The 15846-nt window shown below is 35.1% G+C and overlaps 1 protein-coding gene across 3 annotated transcripts in view; it reads right to left on the reverse strand.

The window, feature by feature from the left end:
* FGF13 (fibroblast growth factor 13) overlaps window positions 1–15846 on the reverse strand; it is a 472409-nt gene that overhangs the window by 46966 nt on the left and 409597 nt on the right. For all 3 annotated transcript variants that reach the window (XM_011377603.1, XM_011377605.1, XM_011377604.1), the window contains one exon: window positions 11315–11418. In XM_011377603.1, coding sequence (XP_011375905.1) covers window positions 11315–11418 — 104 coding nt within the window. The remainder of the gene's footprint in view (window positions 1–11314; window positions 11419–15846) is intronic.

The following is a 15846-nucleotide window of genomic DNA, read 5'->3' on the forward strand; positions in this document are numbered from 1 at the left end:
AAAAAGAAAAGAAAAGAAATGTAATTGGGTCTGAAACACATCTAGTCCAGAATTGTTTCAAAAATATCTGGAATTCTTCTATTACTTGATTATTATTGTTCCTCACCTGATCGCTTGCATCTTTTGGATGTTTTTATGGTACATAGTTACAAAATTAGCACTACCACTCCAGCAGCTTGGTGCAAAACAACCACCACTCTTTGTCCACATCCAGGTGCAAGCTCTGCAGGCCAGAGCCCTGACCTCTCCAACAGCAAGAGCCACGAGTGGTTCACGCAAACAGATGAACATCACCAGAATGTGTTATATATGTTGAAAAACAAACAAAACCAAACACCTCCCCTGATGCTGGAACTCCACTAGTCTTACCAAGGCTTCAGAGGTTCAAGACAGCAGCTGTTGATAAAAGGTGGCAAATAAAAGATAAATTATGAAGAGGAGAAAAGCCTCCACCTCAAAATCTAGAGAGAGGACTTATCAAAAGAGCTTCCAAACCACATAGAATAAAACACTGCTCTGCATGTCCCCGATATGGACGGAAATCAGACCAAGGTCCAAAGCAAAGAAAAACACTGAGCAAAAACACCCATCATGGTTCTGTTGACCTCTATTCTCAAGGTTAATTACTGGTTTGAATAAAGTCTCATGCCTAGATGAAAGACACTAGCAGTTAATGTGTTTCCTGAGTTTATTAGCTTATTTGAAACTAAAGAACTGTTAGATTCAAATACCCTTGTGACATACAAGTGCTTGATTTATTGATAGCCCTACTGGAAGCAGAACTTCTTTATTTGAGTAAATAATTCTATTTGGGAATAGAGGAGTATAAACACAACGAGTTGGCTAGGTTGCTTTCCTTGCTGGTAAAGACAGTAGGAATGTAAATGTAATAAACAGCTTTAACAGTGTGCTTTTTAACCACATACTGTCTCTCGTGTTAGTCACTCATCTAACCACCCATCTAATCAGAGAGAAGTGGTACATGAGTAACAGAGATCTCAGAGCAAAAAGAGATGGTAAGGGATAAAATTCTGCTCCAAAACTTCCTCAGCAGTCATGAAAGTCGCTGGTAGAAAATGATAATTCCATTTTGGAGAAATGAACACTTGCTATTCCTCAAAATATCAGGTGTTATTATATCTTGCATAAAATAACTCCAAGAAGTTGGATCTCTGTCTATGGGTCAGTACTGTTTCTCTTTGTTATGCTGACTGCTACAGCATGAAATTATATAAAAACGAAGGATAAGATTTCCCTGTGCCATTGTCCAAACATGTGAGGTGGACTCTGATATATCTTGAAGCTTTGGTTAGTTAAAGCCACTGAAACCCACCTGTGTTACACAAGTGGGCGCCTTTTATAAAAAAAAGAGTCACACATTAATAAAACTTTTAAAGCACTTCAACTTACATCATTTCTTGTTAAAATTGAAAACGAATTTTCCATTGTATTCACTTTTACCATCCCATGATATATAAACATCATCTTAATGTGATCTGCTGAAGATAGTGGTGCTAAACATCCAATATATATTGTTTATTACAAGTGGTAAATTTCCATTATGATGAACCCTCACTCACCCCATCTCCAAGGACATTCAAATTGTTTCTCAACGTGGAATTTTCTTACAGTGAGTTCTAAACTGAAAATAGCATTACAAGGATGCAGAAGTTGGGGAGAAACAGTGTATGCTGATCCTTCTTGTAGTAGATCAACTATTAACAATTAGAGCTCTGAATTTAGGATGAATCTCCTGATGTATAATCTAAACTCCAGGCTTTGCCAGTAAAGATCAATGTGATCACTGTCTGGGGTGCCTAGTATCTTGTAGATGTTCTACAGGTATCTAGTAATTGATTGGTTGACAGAGCTTGTAGACCCCTGCATACCTCAGTTTCTCTGGGAGTTTAGATATGTGAGTGAGCTTTCTGAGACTAGAGGAATGGAGAGAGTTTTCAGGAATTCTCTTTTTTAAGGGTTTTGATACAGTGTAGAAGTGCTCAGCTTCAGGTCTCCCCTACGCTCTACCTCTATCATCTTCAGTGCAAATAGCCTGCAAAGAGGCTCTTTTGTTAACACTTGTATTACAGTGAATCATTATTATGATGTGAACAGGAATCAGGGAATACCTTATACGATATATGTGAGAATTCTTTAATCAGACCAACAACCAAACACTTTTGTTGTTGAAGCCTTGCTGAATTTGTGGCCAGATTATAGCAATGGATTTGTGATGCACAGGCTTTTTTTCCCCCTTATATTTGCTACATACAATGGAGTTCTACCTGCTAGAATCTCATTTCTGAAAGCTATCACTGTCATTTTTTGGTGTCTCATTGTCAATTATGAAAGTATTATGAGATGATTCATACCCTCCCTCTGGTAAGCATTCTTCATCCTCTGTATTACAGCAGTCTATGTTCTAACATCTTTGGGTTGGTTATTTACATTTGACTTTTCCAAATCTCTATAATAATTTTTTTTTTATCAAGTAAAAATGGACATCATTTCGAATTTAGGCTACTCCTGTTATATGCTGAGCCAGAATTCCTATATATATCTGAGGCCCTTATGGAAGGGGATGTTATATATTATAGCTACTGGCTATATGCAAAATCTATCCAAGAAATCAAGTGAGGCTTTCCCAGTAGTTCCACTTCCAGGACTGTCAAAAGCAGTTAGCATCAGTGTATCCGATGAACAACTTAATCAGAACGTTAACACAGATGTGTTATCTATTCACACTTTCAGCCTAGGCAAAACATATTAAATGCATTAGTCAGGGGCTTGCCAGTTATTAACCTTAGTTATTATAATGATCAGAGAAATGCTTTCATTTAAAGTTTCCCTGTTCAAAAGTCACAATTCCCTTTAAGCAGTGTAACCACTGAAACCAGTGCCTGTTGCCTTCAATTTTTTTCTTGTGTCCCAGTAATTCACTTTCTTACATAATCTTAAAATGCTAACATTTGGGAGGATTCATGAAAGGTTATAATTGGGCCCTTTAACTTAAATATTCAAAAGTCCTGACAAATAATATGACATGCCTTTATTGTTTATTATACACATATTTATGAATTATTTTAATAAATATTTGTTAAAAATGTAATTTTTACTGGGTATCACTCTATGACTGAGGGGGTGGAGAAAAATCAAATTAGTTACTACTTAATGAGCATAGGATTTGTTAGATAAACTATTTCAAAACACAACTTTAATGGAAAGAAGGGCAATAAGATAAAAGGTCTTGATGAGCTCTGTTTTTTGTTTTGTTTTGTTTTAATTCACATTATACGAACAAGAAGACAGGGACTAAAAACAGTGTCTGTACCAAGACATGAGAATCACTGGATAACTACATAAAACATAGCTAAAAAGTCATGTTTGCCCTGTTTTATAAAGCTATTAAGATTACCAAATATGTCGCTTTGGAGCAAGCTCCAAAGGCATTACATGTTCAGTTTAGGGTATGCATTTAAAACAGAATTATTTTAGGAATTCCAAAATAACTCGTCCCATAATAGCAACAAGACCAATTAATATGACTGGTTTATTCCATTTGTCTTTTGTGTATGCGTGCTGTATGAGTGTCCATGTGTGCATGTGTGTGCATGCATGTGTGTGTGCCTTACTTCCTTATATCTAGCTTTATTGCTAAATCTCTTCTTCATTGTTTTTGCCAATTACTTTATTCTTTAGCTCCAAGAGACTGGCTTTTTTCCTACAAATATGAACGTTGCTTCTGAGTTAAAGCCATGAGATATTCTTTTAAATATGTGCCCCATGACCTCTCATTTGGACTATTTTTTCAACTTGGCCTTGAAAACGTTATACAGAGCCAATCTCGTGCTATTTAGCTACAACTACTATTGTCTCCTTGATTTCTGAAAAAGTACCATCCTTAGTCATTCTTCCCCCTATGAAACTAGACCTTCACCTTGAATAATTAACAAGTTTTAGTTTTTTACAGAGACCATAAAGAGAAGGCACTTGATTTCGAAGGTACAACCAACCAGATTTATGTAATTTCATGTTCAAATAGTGCCAAGCTAGATTTTCTTTCACATTTGAATAAAACTTCCATTATCTGCAAAAAGAGTTCTTTTTGTTCTTTATATATGAAATAATCTGTGATGTGGGAAATGTATTTTGGGTTTGAAAATTATGCTGATTCACTGGTATTGCGAAGGACAATCTAAGAGGAACACAGCTACTATTATAATTTTAATGACTTATAACTCAACAGCAGCAAAACAATAACTACAAGCCTCTTTAAAACATAAAATTTAGCTCCTTGACCTAGCAGAGTCATTCATTAGCAAATACAATGTGTTTGTTTTCCCTGCTTTTCACCCAGTGAAGTAAATTCATTTTCTCCACTTTCCACTTTTAGTGATACCACTCAGAAATGTATGTAAGTGTGTAACTATCCTTACAACCCATTAGTATGAACTGAAAATGCCCATCAGAAGTGTTTGTCCCATAGCCACTGAAAACAAGAAAGTTTGTTAGATGTAGGCACCAAAATTGGGAATCTAAGTTTTCATAGTCAACATTTTTCTAATTTTATATTAAATAAATCAAATTCAACAATTTTTGAATTACCTAAAGTATACAAATAAACTAAAGTTGTAATCAGAATTTTAAATTTAGTTGTATTTACTTGTTTGGTAGGGGGAGCTATACATCAAGTTCCCAACCTTTTGGCACCCAGGAACTGTGCTGCTGTAACAATCTAATGCCTGATGATCTGAGGTGGAGCTGAGACAGTGATGCTAGCGCTGGGGAGTGGCTGCAAATACAGATGAAGCTTTGCTCTCTAGCCTGCTGCTCACCTCCTGCTGTGTGGCCCGGTTGCCAAGAGGCTATAAAGCAGGGGGTTGGGGATCCCTGTTATACATGATGGCTACTGGCTGTATGCAAAATGCATTCATGAAATCAATTTTGATTCGATAATGGTCATTTTCTTCTATACTAGATATAACAGTATTTGTTTGATAGCTCATGTTTAATTTAAATCTATTTCCTTTTATATTTGAGTCAATCCCACTTCCCTAAAGAGCTGTAATATTTAAAACAGCACCCTCAATTTAATTCTATTAAATGTATAAACCACTATGATAAAAATCCTAGAAGGTAAATTATATGAACTTGCTGATATCCAGATTTGACATAACATTTTACAAGGTAAAATTGTTTGCTAGGAGTACATTCATCACTCTGAATTGATCAATGAGTTCATCTAAACTTTTAATATCCTTTGTATATTAGAATATGGGCTACAGCTGTGAAGCCATATCACTGAAAATTAGGTCTTAAATTGTCACACACTGAAATCAGAGGAACTAAACAAATCTGCAAAAGACTAAGCTTGCAATTGATAGCTAAACATACTGAACATCTGAGATATCTTAACATAAACAAATCCTCTACCCTTAGTATAAAATTAAAACATATACCAGAAACAATTTAAATCACTTGGACAATATAAACTAACCTTCCATTAACAATGGTGTTTAAGCATGGTGACTAGAATGCTGAACCCAGAAAATCCTTTGCTGCTGGATCTTATTTTTTATGATCCTTGTTTGCTTTGGGAAAAATATGTTAATTTTTCTCTACCTCAATTTAGCTATCAGTAAAATTATGTGGCATATCTAAGAATCAATGGCTACTTTTCAATTTTTGACTAATTATCTTTTCTAAATAGGTTTGGAATTCCTAGAAATATAGTTTTAAAAACTAGGCTCTACGGAGCAGCATATTTATTCCAAGTGTCTCCCAATGGATTATTTAGCAGTTGCAAAAGAAAAGCAAGCAAAACTATACAGCAGAAAATTAGAAAACATCTTGATTAGATGATCAAAATTAATGTCTGTGATGGAGAAAAAACCTGGTAAGTTAAGGTATGTGGAAATAATCCAGTAGAGAAAGAAAATACGTCCTCTTTGTTCAGATTTGCAGTATGACCGGGCCCCTGGGATCAGTAGCACCCAGTGCCTCATTCCCATGGCATCAAGGTGACTCTCAGAGAGACCTGCTTTCTAGTCTTGCATCTAGTTTGCTGTGGTAGTCCCAGGACCATAAAACACGGTAGTAAAATCACTCCTATAAATCCTCTCTAGAAATATATGAATGGAAAAGGTTTATTTGTTCAAAGATTTCTACTTTTCTACACATTTTAGCTACTCTAACCCCAACAACAACCCAAGCAACACCGTGTTCTCTGGAAATGAAAAATTAGTGTTGATGAAAGATAAGTAATTAGGCAGATAAAAATGCTGCTACTGAGTTCTGGAACATACCAAAATCAAAAGAAAATGCTTTTGGTTTAGCTTTGAGTTTTTATTATTCTGTTTCTAATATCTGTTATTATTTCTCTATTAAAATAGATACTAGTACATTAATATTTTCACATTTAACATTCTGATTTTCTATAGTTAATGTTCATTTATTTCAAGTAGTTTTGAAATATGTATTACAAATAGCTTTACATTATTAAATATATACTATTAGGTGTTAAGGAACTCTTAGAAGCATGTATATAACTCATTGTTATTGGTAAAGAAAACCCAAAGGTATGAACAAAGTTCTCTATGCACAATGAATAATAATTTCCTTACAGTTCTAGAAAGACTTAGTTATATCATGGACAAAAGTAAATGTGTTATGAAATAATGGCTAATTATGATTCTCTGTGTCACAGATGGTTTCTCACTGCCACTTGAGCCTACATCAAGTCTGTCCCCCATGGCAACAAGAAAAAAAGGGAGGGGGAGAGTTTAGTGTAGGAATCCTGAGATTCTATAGCAATAACACAGGGGTATTATTTCTTCATTTAATTGACAAAAGGGGGGAAGATATGGTAAAAATGTAAAATTGACTTTAAAAGAAATTAAGAGATATAGAAGCAAAAATGCAAAAGAAAAAAGGAATAAAATAAGAAAGCTCTTCTAAGGATCATCATTTTCCTTCGCTTCAAGAAATAATCCTTCAGAAATACAAAGGCAATTTGTTTGCAAGAGAAGAAAAGTAAGATCAGCATCAGAAACTTTGAGTGAAGGATAAAGTACATATAAATTCATGGTTTCTGACTTCATTGTGGGCTTCTCAGTGCTATTCAGCAATCATCTATCTTAGCCCTAGACCAGTGGTTGTCAACCAGGCTACACAAGAGCAGCAGTTGGGTAGCTTTAGAAAATACTTATGCTCAGATCCCACCCTCAGAAATTTTGATACGATTGGTTTGGGTGTGACACAGAGAATGAAATTTTTTTAAAGGTCCCCCGGTGATTCTAATAAGTAGCTAAGGTTGAGAACTACTGTCTCACTTGGGATCAACGAATGTTTTTTGGTAACGATCAAGATAGTAAATAATCTAGGCTTGTGGACCACAAGGGCTCTGTTACAACTATAAAACTCTGTTGTTACAGCTTAAAAACAGCCACAGACTATAAGTAAATTAATAATAGAGGTGATTGTTCCAATAAAACTTTATTTACCAAAAGAGGTGGTAGGCCGTATTTGGCCTGTGGGCCACAGTTTACCCACTCTTGGTCATTAGACTGTTTCCCCTACCCTTTCCCAAAACAACTAGTTCGAACCTTCACCTATGCCATCCCTGTGCCTCTGATTTTCAGCAGATGGCCTCTCATTCTACTTTAATGGGAAAATACAGGTCATCTAGTTGGAAATTCTTCAACTCCCCTATCCATCACCTGCAGACTTACTACACCTATGTCTGTATCTGTCCTCATTTCTTTGCCTCTTATTGAAGCAGTGATCCTTCTTTTCAAAGTGAATCTAATCTTTTTAAATCTGCTAATTCCATCACTCTCCCAAACTCCTTTGGGGCACTCCCTCCATCGCATCAGATCCCATTTTCTATATCCTAAGAGAATGTAGGCACATTTCCTATGTCTTTAATTCCTCCTTCTCTACTGGCTCTTTCTCTTCAGCTAACAAATATATTCAAGTGCCTTAATTAAGCAAAGAACCCTCAAAGCCTTCCTCAACCCTGTGTCCACCTCTACATACTCATCCATTTCACCTCTTGCCTTAGAAATTCTATGCCTACTGCCTCTACCTCCTCTCTTCCCACTCCCTCCTTGAAAGCCACTAGACTGGCTTTGGTCTCCACTACTCCACTGAAAATGCTCATCAAGATCACCGAAGACCTTCATATTGTATATTCCTACTTCTTTTTTTGTTTTCTCTGAAGCATTTGACATTGCGACTCTTCTGCAAACTCTCTCCCCACTTAGCTTTTGCAATACCATGGTATCTGCCGCAATTACTTCTGCTGCTGTTGGCCACTTCCATGCTGGTATTCCATAATATTATTTGACAAATTCTCTTTTCTTATGCTACATATTCTCTCAACTATTCTCGTGGCATCAACCACCACCTACATGTGATAACTCCCACCTTTTATCTTTAGCTCACATCTTTTTTCTCAGGCTATAGGTTCATATTTTCAAATATCTATTGCAAGCTGTACTCAGGTATCTTCTTTCTCCAATTCCTCTCTGTTTCCTTTGTACTTCATCTCAGTGAACAGCTTCACCATCAACCCAAATGCCAAAGGTAAAATTCTCCCTCTCCCTCAGGGCCCCTAATAGCCTACTATTAAAAAAATCTCTACATGTATGGTTGCAGTGAGTGGCAACCATACATGTTCAGCCATCTATGGTGGTCCTGCTTTTCTGTAAAATCCAATCAGCTACCAAATTCTGATGATTCTACTTCTAAAATATCTCAAATTCATCTCCTTTTAACCTTTGCCACTGCAAAAGCTTTAAGGCAGACCTTAGTCATATCTCACCAAGATTACTTTTAATAACTTTCCAATCCTATTTTCTCTTTGCTAAGTGGCAGCTAAAAAAACTGCAGACAGTATTTCAGTAGCAAGAAGTGCCATGGTTTTATGTAAGGGCAGAGTAGTCCTTTCTCTTCAAAATGAAGCATGACATTCATTTAGCTTTTTGGTCACAGCAACACAAGTTGAAATCATTAAGACAGACTATATCCTAAGAGAGTCTGAGTACCACACTTTAAGTAAGATTACAAAATGGAGTGCCCACAGAGGTTGGTGATCAACATGATGAAGGGACTCCAAACCATGATCAATAGGAGGAATGAGAAAAAAACTGAAAAATGTAATCTGAAGAAGACTGATTTGGATATTTTTCCCTATATAAACGTCAGGATTATCAATTGGACATCTTTCCTTCTTAACAAAAACAGTTTCTTTTCTTAATAGGAAGTGCTTACTTAAGATTCCTTTTCCTTAATAGAAAATGCATGCAAAGAGTCCCACATTACTCTCAATAATTTCTTTAACAGCCTCCTTCAAGGCTATCTAGTAGGAAGTTTGGTAAGCAGTTTTCTCGATTTTTAACATTGGCCTATCCGACATAGAAAAGAAGCCCAACAATCTACAATGTTGATTCTCTTGGGAAACATTCCTTAGAAATGAGCTCATATTGACATTTATCGATTTGCTGAAATAATGGTCAATTTGAATAGTAGGCCATGCATTTTTAACATCAGTTCCCTAAAGGTAATATTGAATGTCCTAATTTTCATGAGTGGGGAAACATGACATATTACCTAATTTAAATGACTTTTACTCATTCTAATTTAAATATTATTTCCATTTTTAAAAATTATATTGTAAGATTAAATATATATAAATATCTATTTCAATACACACACACACACACACACACAATTTCAATCATTCTCAACAAGGCACGACAAAGGTGACCACAACTCAGTGAAACTATTTGCTAGTAATTATTCCCTATGTAATCTGGTATTTACCCTCTCAAAAGAATGCCCAGTATATTAAATTCCCTTCTCATGCCTACATAGTAGTTTCAGAAAGCAGTCACTTATTTTATTAAAAACCTACCTTTGTATGTGGTCCTGATAAGGTAGTCTGTTGATCTGAATGAGGTTAATTAAAATCCTTCGATATTAAATTATCTTACCTTGATGTACAAATCTGAAAAGCAAATCCCTTTTCCTATCATTTACAATAACAGCAGTGCATTAATAAAATGACAGATTTCATGAAATTTGCAATAAATCCAAATCTTCCATTTGTAAAAAGAATAAAACCCCTGAATTTACTAAACAAAACAGTTGAAATGACCTGAGAGGAATGCTAATAGTGGCCAGGGTTTGAGGATTATGCTGATAATTAATCTTTTATTGTAATATGAAATGGACTACCCAGTTTATGGAAGAAATAGGCCCTTTGTGGTCTTACTCTTCTCCCACCTCTCTTTCCATCTTGGCCTCTGAAAAAGGGTTATGACATGCTTTCCTCCTGTCTCTACCAAGAGTCTTTGTACACACTTGGCTTTGCAGTAAATTCAGGGAACAGGAGAGAGCAAGAGGGGTTAACACTATCTCCGTTTGAGAAGTAGATTTCTACAGTCGTGGTAACAGCCTCCTTCAAGGCTATCTAGTAGGAAGTTTGGTATGCAGTTTTCTCCATTTTTAACATCCCATCCTTTAAAATATATGAAATTCAAAACAAAGATTAAAAATATTTATATATTAAATGGTCTCCTGTGATCTGTAACTAGCTCTGTTGATAAGAATGAAATCCTAATCCTGGTACTATTTCTTTCTATATTTAAATGTTAATTTTTTTTAAAGCTTAATTTGGCACCATGTTCCCGATGTTGAACTGTTATCTGCGTTGTTTATAAATTTCTTGGTAAAAGTTCCATTTTTTTACTCTGTTCATTACCAACTCATAAGAAAAAGGTAGCAGGAATTTGTATGAAAGGAGAGGTTGAATTGTGCTTGATGGAACAATAGTATTTAAAGTAGAGACAGCAAACATGAGCTAACTGAACTGAAGATAAGAAACAAAAACTTCTAGAACTGTTCTTTAGGTCCTAAAGGTAATCTGAGGAAGAGCTCTCAATAATTTCTTTAAGAATAAACATGGATAAATATATATATTGAACTGAGTTATAGAAAAGGCTTTCCCATAGCTACAAAGCAAGGCAGATCACTATAATATATACTACATAAAATAATAACCCAATGCCACTGTATGTAAACATGTTTAGTGGACCTTTGATTTTATACCAAATGTTAGCTTTAAATGATTAATTAGTAATAGATGTAATTTTCACTAGAAGTTAACTTGTCCTTTCAAAGAGATCTTTCCATGAAGAACACTCTTTATTGCATATCAGAAATCTGCCATGATAACACATATGCAGCATATTTTATTTCATATCAGATGAAAACTACAACATTCAAAACATGAACACTGTGAAAGGCTTACCGAGGTGTACAGGTACCCCTCGCTGTTCATTGCCAAATACAGTTTGGTTTGAACTCCTTGGATAGCCACCACTCGAAGACCCACAGGGATGAGGTTAAACAGAGCTGAAATCCAAAAGAATGGGAAAACAATGTTATATTCTGAATTCCACAGCTTTCGATGTTTCCAGCAGGACTGTCTGGTCCTCCAAAAGTAATGTGCTTAGTGAGAAAAGACATATATTTATACACATAGAGATAGGTAGGGCCTCCTCTACTTTTTAGTATACTTGATTCATGCTTGCAGTCACATAACGGGGGCTATAACTACATATTCTTAAATACCCTGGAGAAAATGGAAGACAATTCCATGGTTTGTATAGTGTTAGAGGTGGGGAATCTTAACTCTTCTAAAGAGATCCAGTTCTAAGGAATTGGTCTGTATATTAAGTAGCTTTATCCTCAACAAACTAAGGTTTTAAACTGCTCCCAAGATAACTGCTAAAATTCACAGAGACAGTTACGATCTACTAGTTGGGGAGAGATTCCTAGAATCTTAGAAAAGACACTAGTCCAATTCCCTAATCTAAATTATCTGTATTATTTCCAATGCAACATCCCAAAAATAAATCTGGGCCTTGGGGGGAAAAAGGCATTTTATATTCTTATGTTCCCAGAGTAGTATTTCTTAAAAAAATCAACATTTTCCAAGATAGGGTTAGCCTCCAGGGACAATGCTTATAGGAATAAAAATAATGAACTTGATGGATTTATTTATTTTTATTTTATTTTTTTTTGCAAAATAGTTGTAAGTGGGCAGCCAGCTGGTGCCAAAGAGGCCTTCATTTCTCCATTTGAAGGTCTGACTGCATGAAACTTACACCCAGGCTCTCCTCACAATCACACACCACTCACTGGAGAAAACAAGTGGGTGTCCTCCCCCTACCAGCTGTCTACTCCCTCCTACATCATGAATAAAAATAAAACAGTACATTTTTAAAACGTAGTGCTTGCCACACACATCTTTTGAAAATAGTATGTGCACCTTTCTCTCAAGAGTCCTAGACCAATGTTGATTTTTGTCTTGGTGTGTAACTTTTTTGAGGATGATAAATTGGTCTATGAACAAGAATGTAAAGGAGTCACCCCATGGGTAAGCAGTTTTTTCTGAGATCTCTTATCTTGGTGTATATAGATTCTGCTGTAGTACATGGGATCATATGGATGAGAAATATTAAGGAACAATTTAATATTCCTTTGTGAGTCTACAATGTATCTTTTCCTTAAAATTGGGGTGTTACCAAAGAGGAGCTAGGACATATTGTACAGTTCAAAATACAAGTGTTCCTACCACATGCCACTGATGGCACTTTATTCAATACTCATCATATTAAAAGCTGTGCCCTTCTGTTATGTGAGGTAAAGGAAAGTAATTGCACAGATTGCAAGCCAGCATCTCATGCTATATTTGACAATGCAATATGCAAGAAAGAAGACTGAGATCTTCGAGCATATCGTGTATATATCTCTTTCTGCTGACGATGCCTTGCTCATAGCAGGTGCCCAACACACATTTCTAGATTGATAGCAATCTATACGGTGAAAACATGATAATATTATATTTGGGGAAAGTAATAGATCACAATCCCATTATATAAAAGCTCATAGTTTAAGAATTCTGAAATCTAAAAAAGAATCAAACCAAACCAAACCAAAAACTTCCTATGGGTTTTGTTTAAAATCCATACCAGTGCATACCTCTAGACAAATAGACCACCAGAATGTCTGAATCCTAGTTTAGTCATACTAATAGATGACGGGGAATGATAAATGAAATTCAGAATTGTTTTCCAGAACTTCATTTTTTACAATACTCTGAACCTCCTTACTTCTCTTAATGCAGCTTGTAACAAGCAGAGAGAAAGAGATTGATTTGATTTTCCCTGTATGCCCCAACCGCTCTCTGATGTGGGTTTTAACGAGGAATAGAATGCTTAAATTCCAAACATCAGATAGCAACAGGAGAAAGAGAAGCAAAGAATATCAGTAATACATGAGTGGGATTATCTATTCTTGAATAACGGTATTAACTAGAGTAGAACATGAATTTCTCACTACAATCACCACTCTAAACAAAAAATTGAAGAAAACAGTAAAAGTAAAAAGTGTCTGGTTATACTAGTGCAATCTTTTCTTTAGACATTCAAGAGAGATCATAAATTTGGTTGGTTTAAAGTCTGTCTAAAGGGATGTCTTTCCAGATAAAAATACAAAGATATTATATTATATTAGAGATGAGCTTGGACAGAATCAATATTTTCTGCTATGCCTTTATTTCACTAAACCCGGACTACTTCTTCATGAACTTAAGATATTACTTTGATTTGGATAAAAATATTCTAAATATGAGAAGAAAACAGTTGATTTTATTTATGTATCTAAAACACATTCACCAAGTACCCAAAATCTCTTTTCATCAAAGTTTTGAAGAAGCTTTTAATAAATAAAGTGGTCTTTATTTCTTGTTTGTTCTCTGTTGTGTTGACATAAAAACAAACTCCTTCTACCTTGAAGGGAACATTTTCCCAGAGACGTGCCCACAGTTGGCACTGAGTGTTTGCCGAAAACAACACTGAGACCATCCTACTTCACCAGTTTGGCTAAGGTCAATTTCTCAAAGGGCGTAATTAATAAAAATATATCTTAATGTAGATTGGAAAAATTAGACACATTGAACCGGTAATACATACTGTAGGTTTAAAGGAAAAGTTGTCTATTCTTTTAAAATAGCCCTCAGTAGACACAAGGGAGATACAATAAAGCTGCTGCCATGAAATATCTACCATCTATTTCCTTTTCAGGAAATACATAATTTACAATGGCTGATTTGCTCATGAGTTTTTACTGGACTGACATTTACCATTATAATAACTCTATCTGAGGTCATCTTAAATGCATAATATCAAACATACATTTCCAGAAATAGATGTATCTGGGTAAATGTGAACTGATATTTTATAATGATCTTGCCTCTTATGTCAGAATTAAAATATCATAAAACTAATCAAAGTGAACTAAATGAGAAAAGTATGATTAAAATACTAAAAATTAATAAAAATAAGAAAAATATAAACATAATACCAGGAATACATATTAAGGAACTACTACATAAATGAAGAAGTGATAGTCGAAAAAAACACTTCATCCTCCTTGCTCCACTCATTTAAAATAATTTAATTAAGTAATAAATGCTATGAAAATTGCTTGCTCTTAGGGGAAAAATTTGCATGGCTAGACTGCCATTTTAATGACCATTTTAATCATTAAACATTCTTGTTCCATTATGACTTATGCCCTACAATATCCTCATTTGGAAAGATAAACTAGTTCCCTGGCCTCTGGTCACATTTACCATCATGGGTAGAGAGTCAAGTCCCACAGACTTGCTATTTTTTTTGGAGATATTTCTCATCAGCATGCTTCATGTTATAGTAATGCTTACCATTGATTGACTTACCTTTCTTTATTTCATTCTGCCTAAACACAGATTCTGGTTATCAAGCCATGTTCTTGAAAGGTCTTACAATATCATTAGTACACAGAAATGCCATGCATATCAGTCAAAGTTATAAGGACAACCAGAGGCAGAAGCTATGCATATGAAGAATTAAAGAATAAAAACTACTATGTGATTTAAAGCTACATACTAAAAAATGGAGCCTTGATTTACATACATATATGTGTATCTGTGTGTATGTATGTGTATGAATATATATATATATTACATATATATATATATTATATATATATATCCTAAAATGACTACGTACAGTATGATCTTGATGCATTTGGCATATCACTGTTTACAAGGCACAGTAAATGAATTTTCTTTTATTTTCTTCCTTTTCAGGAAACACATATGAGCACTGGACCCAAAACAACTTTTTTTATGATTTCAAAATGGGGAAGATGTTAAAAATAAATGGGGAAAATGTTGACTGGGTGAGTGAGACTCATTAGCATTTAATCATGAGCTTCCTTTAAATAGCCCCCAACTGATCAATTTTGCTGAGGTACTTTGGAAAACAGAGCAGCTTATACCCCCTAATTCCTTCCCCAAACACCGATTTATACATACAATTTATGGGAATGTTTTATTACTGATCATCATGTACTACTGCCTGTTAAATGATTATAGTAAACCCTCTAGTCACACTTGACTAATTTTTTTCAAATAGAAGAGTGTGCATAAAAAATGTCTAGGATATTTTAATATCACAGCGATAACAATGCGTTTTGCAAAAACAGTAAAGAACCATTCAATATGAATGTTTTTCATCCTTGGTATCAACAAAGCTTTCTTCAAGGGTAATTAAAGGTGATTTCCTCTTGAGGTCACTGCTTAAGCATTCTTAAAAGGGGTGAAACTAACACTTAACATTGGAATCCTGGTCTATGGCTTTGCTGTCTATAGCCCAACATCTCTACAAATGCGGGAAAGGACTCGTTAACATTCCGACTGGACTTCCTTGGTCTTTTTCTTAGCCAAAAATG

Source organism: Pteropus vampyrus, unplaced genomic scaffold (assembly GCF_000151845.1).
Source record: "Pteropus vampyrus isolate Shadow unplaced genomic scaffold, Pvam_2.0 Scaffold318, whole genome shotgun sequence".
Lineage (NCBI taxonomy): Eukaryota > Metazoa > Chordata > Mammalia > Chiroptera > Pteropodidae > Pteropus > Pteropus vampyrus.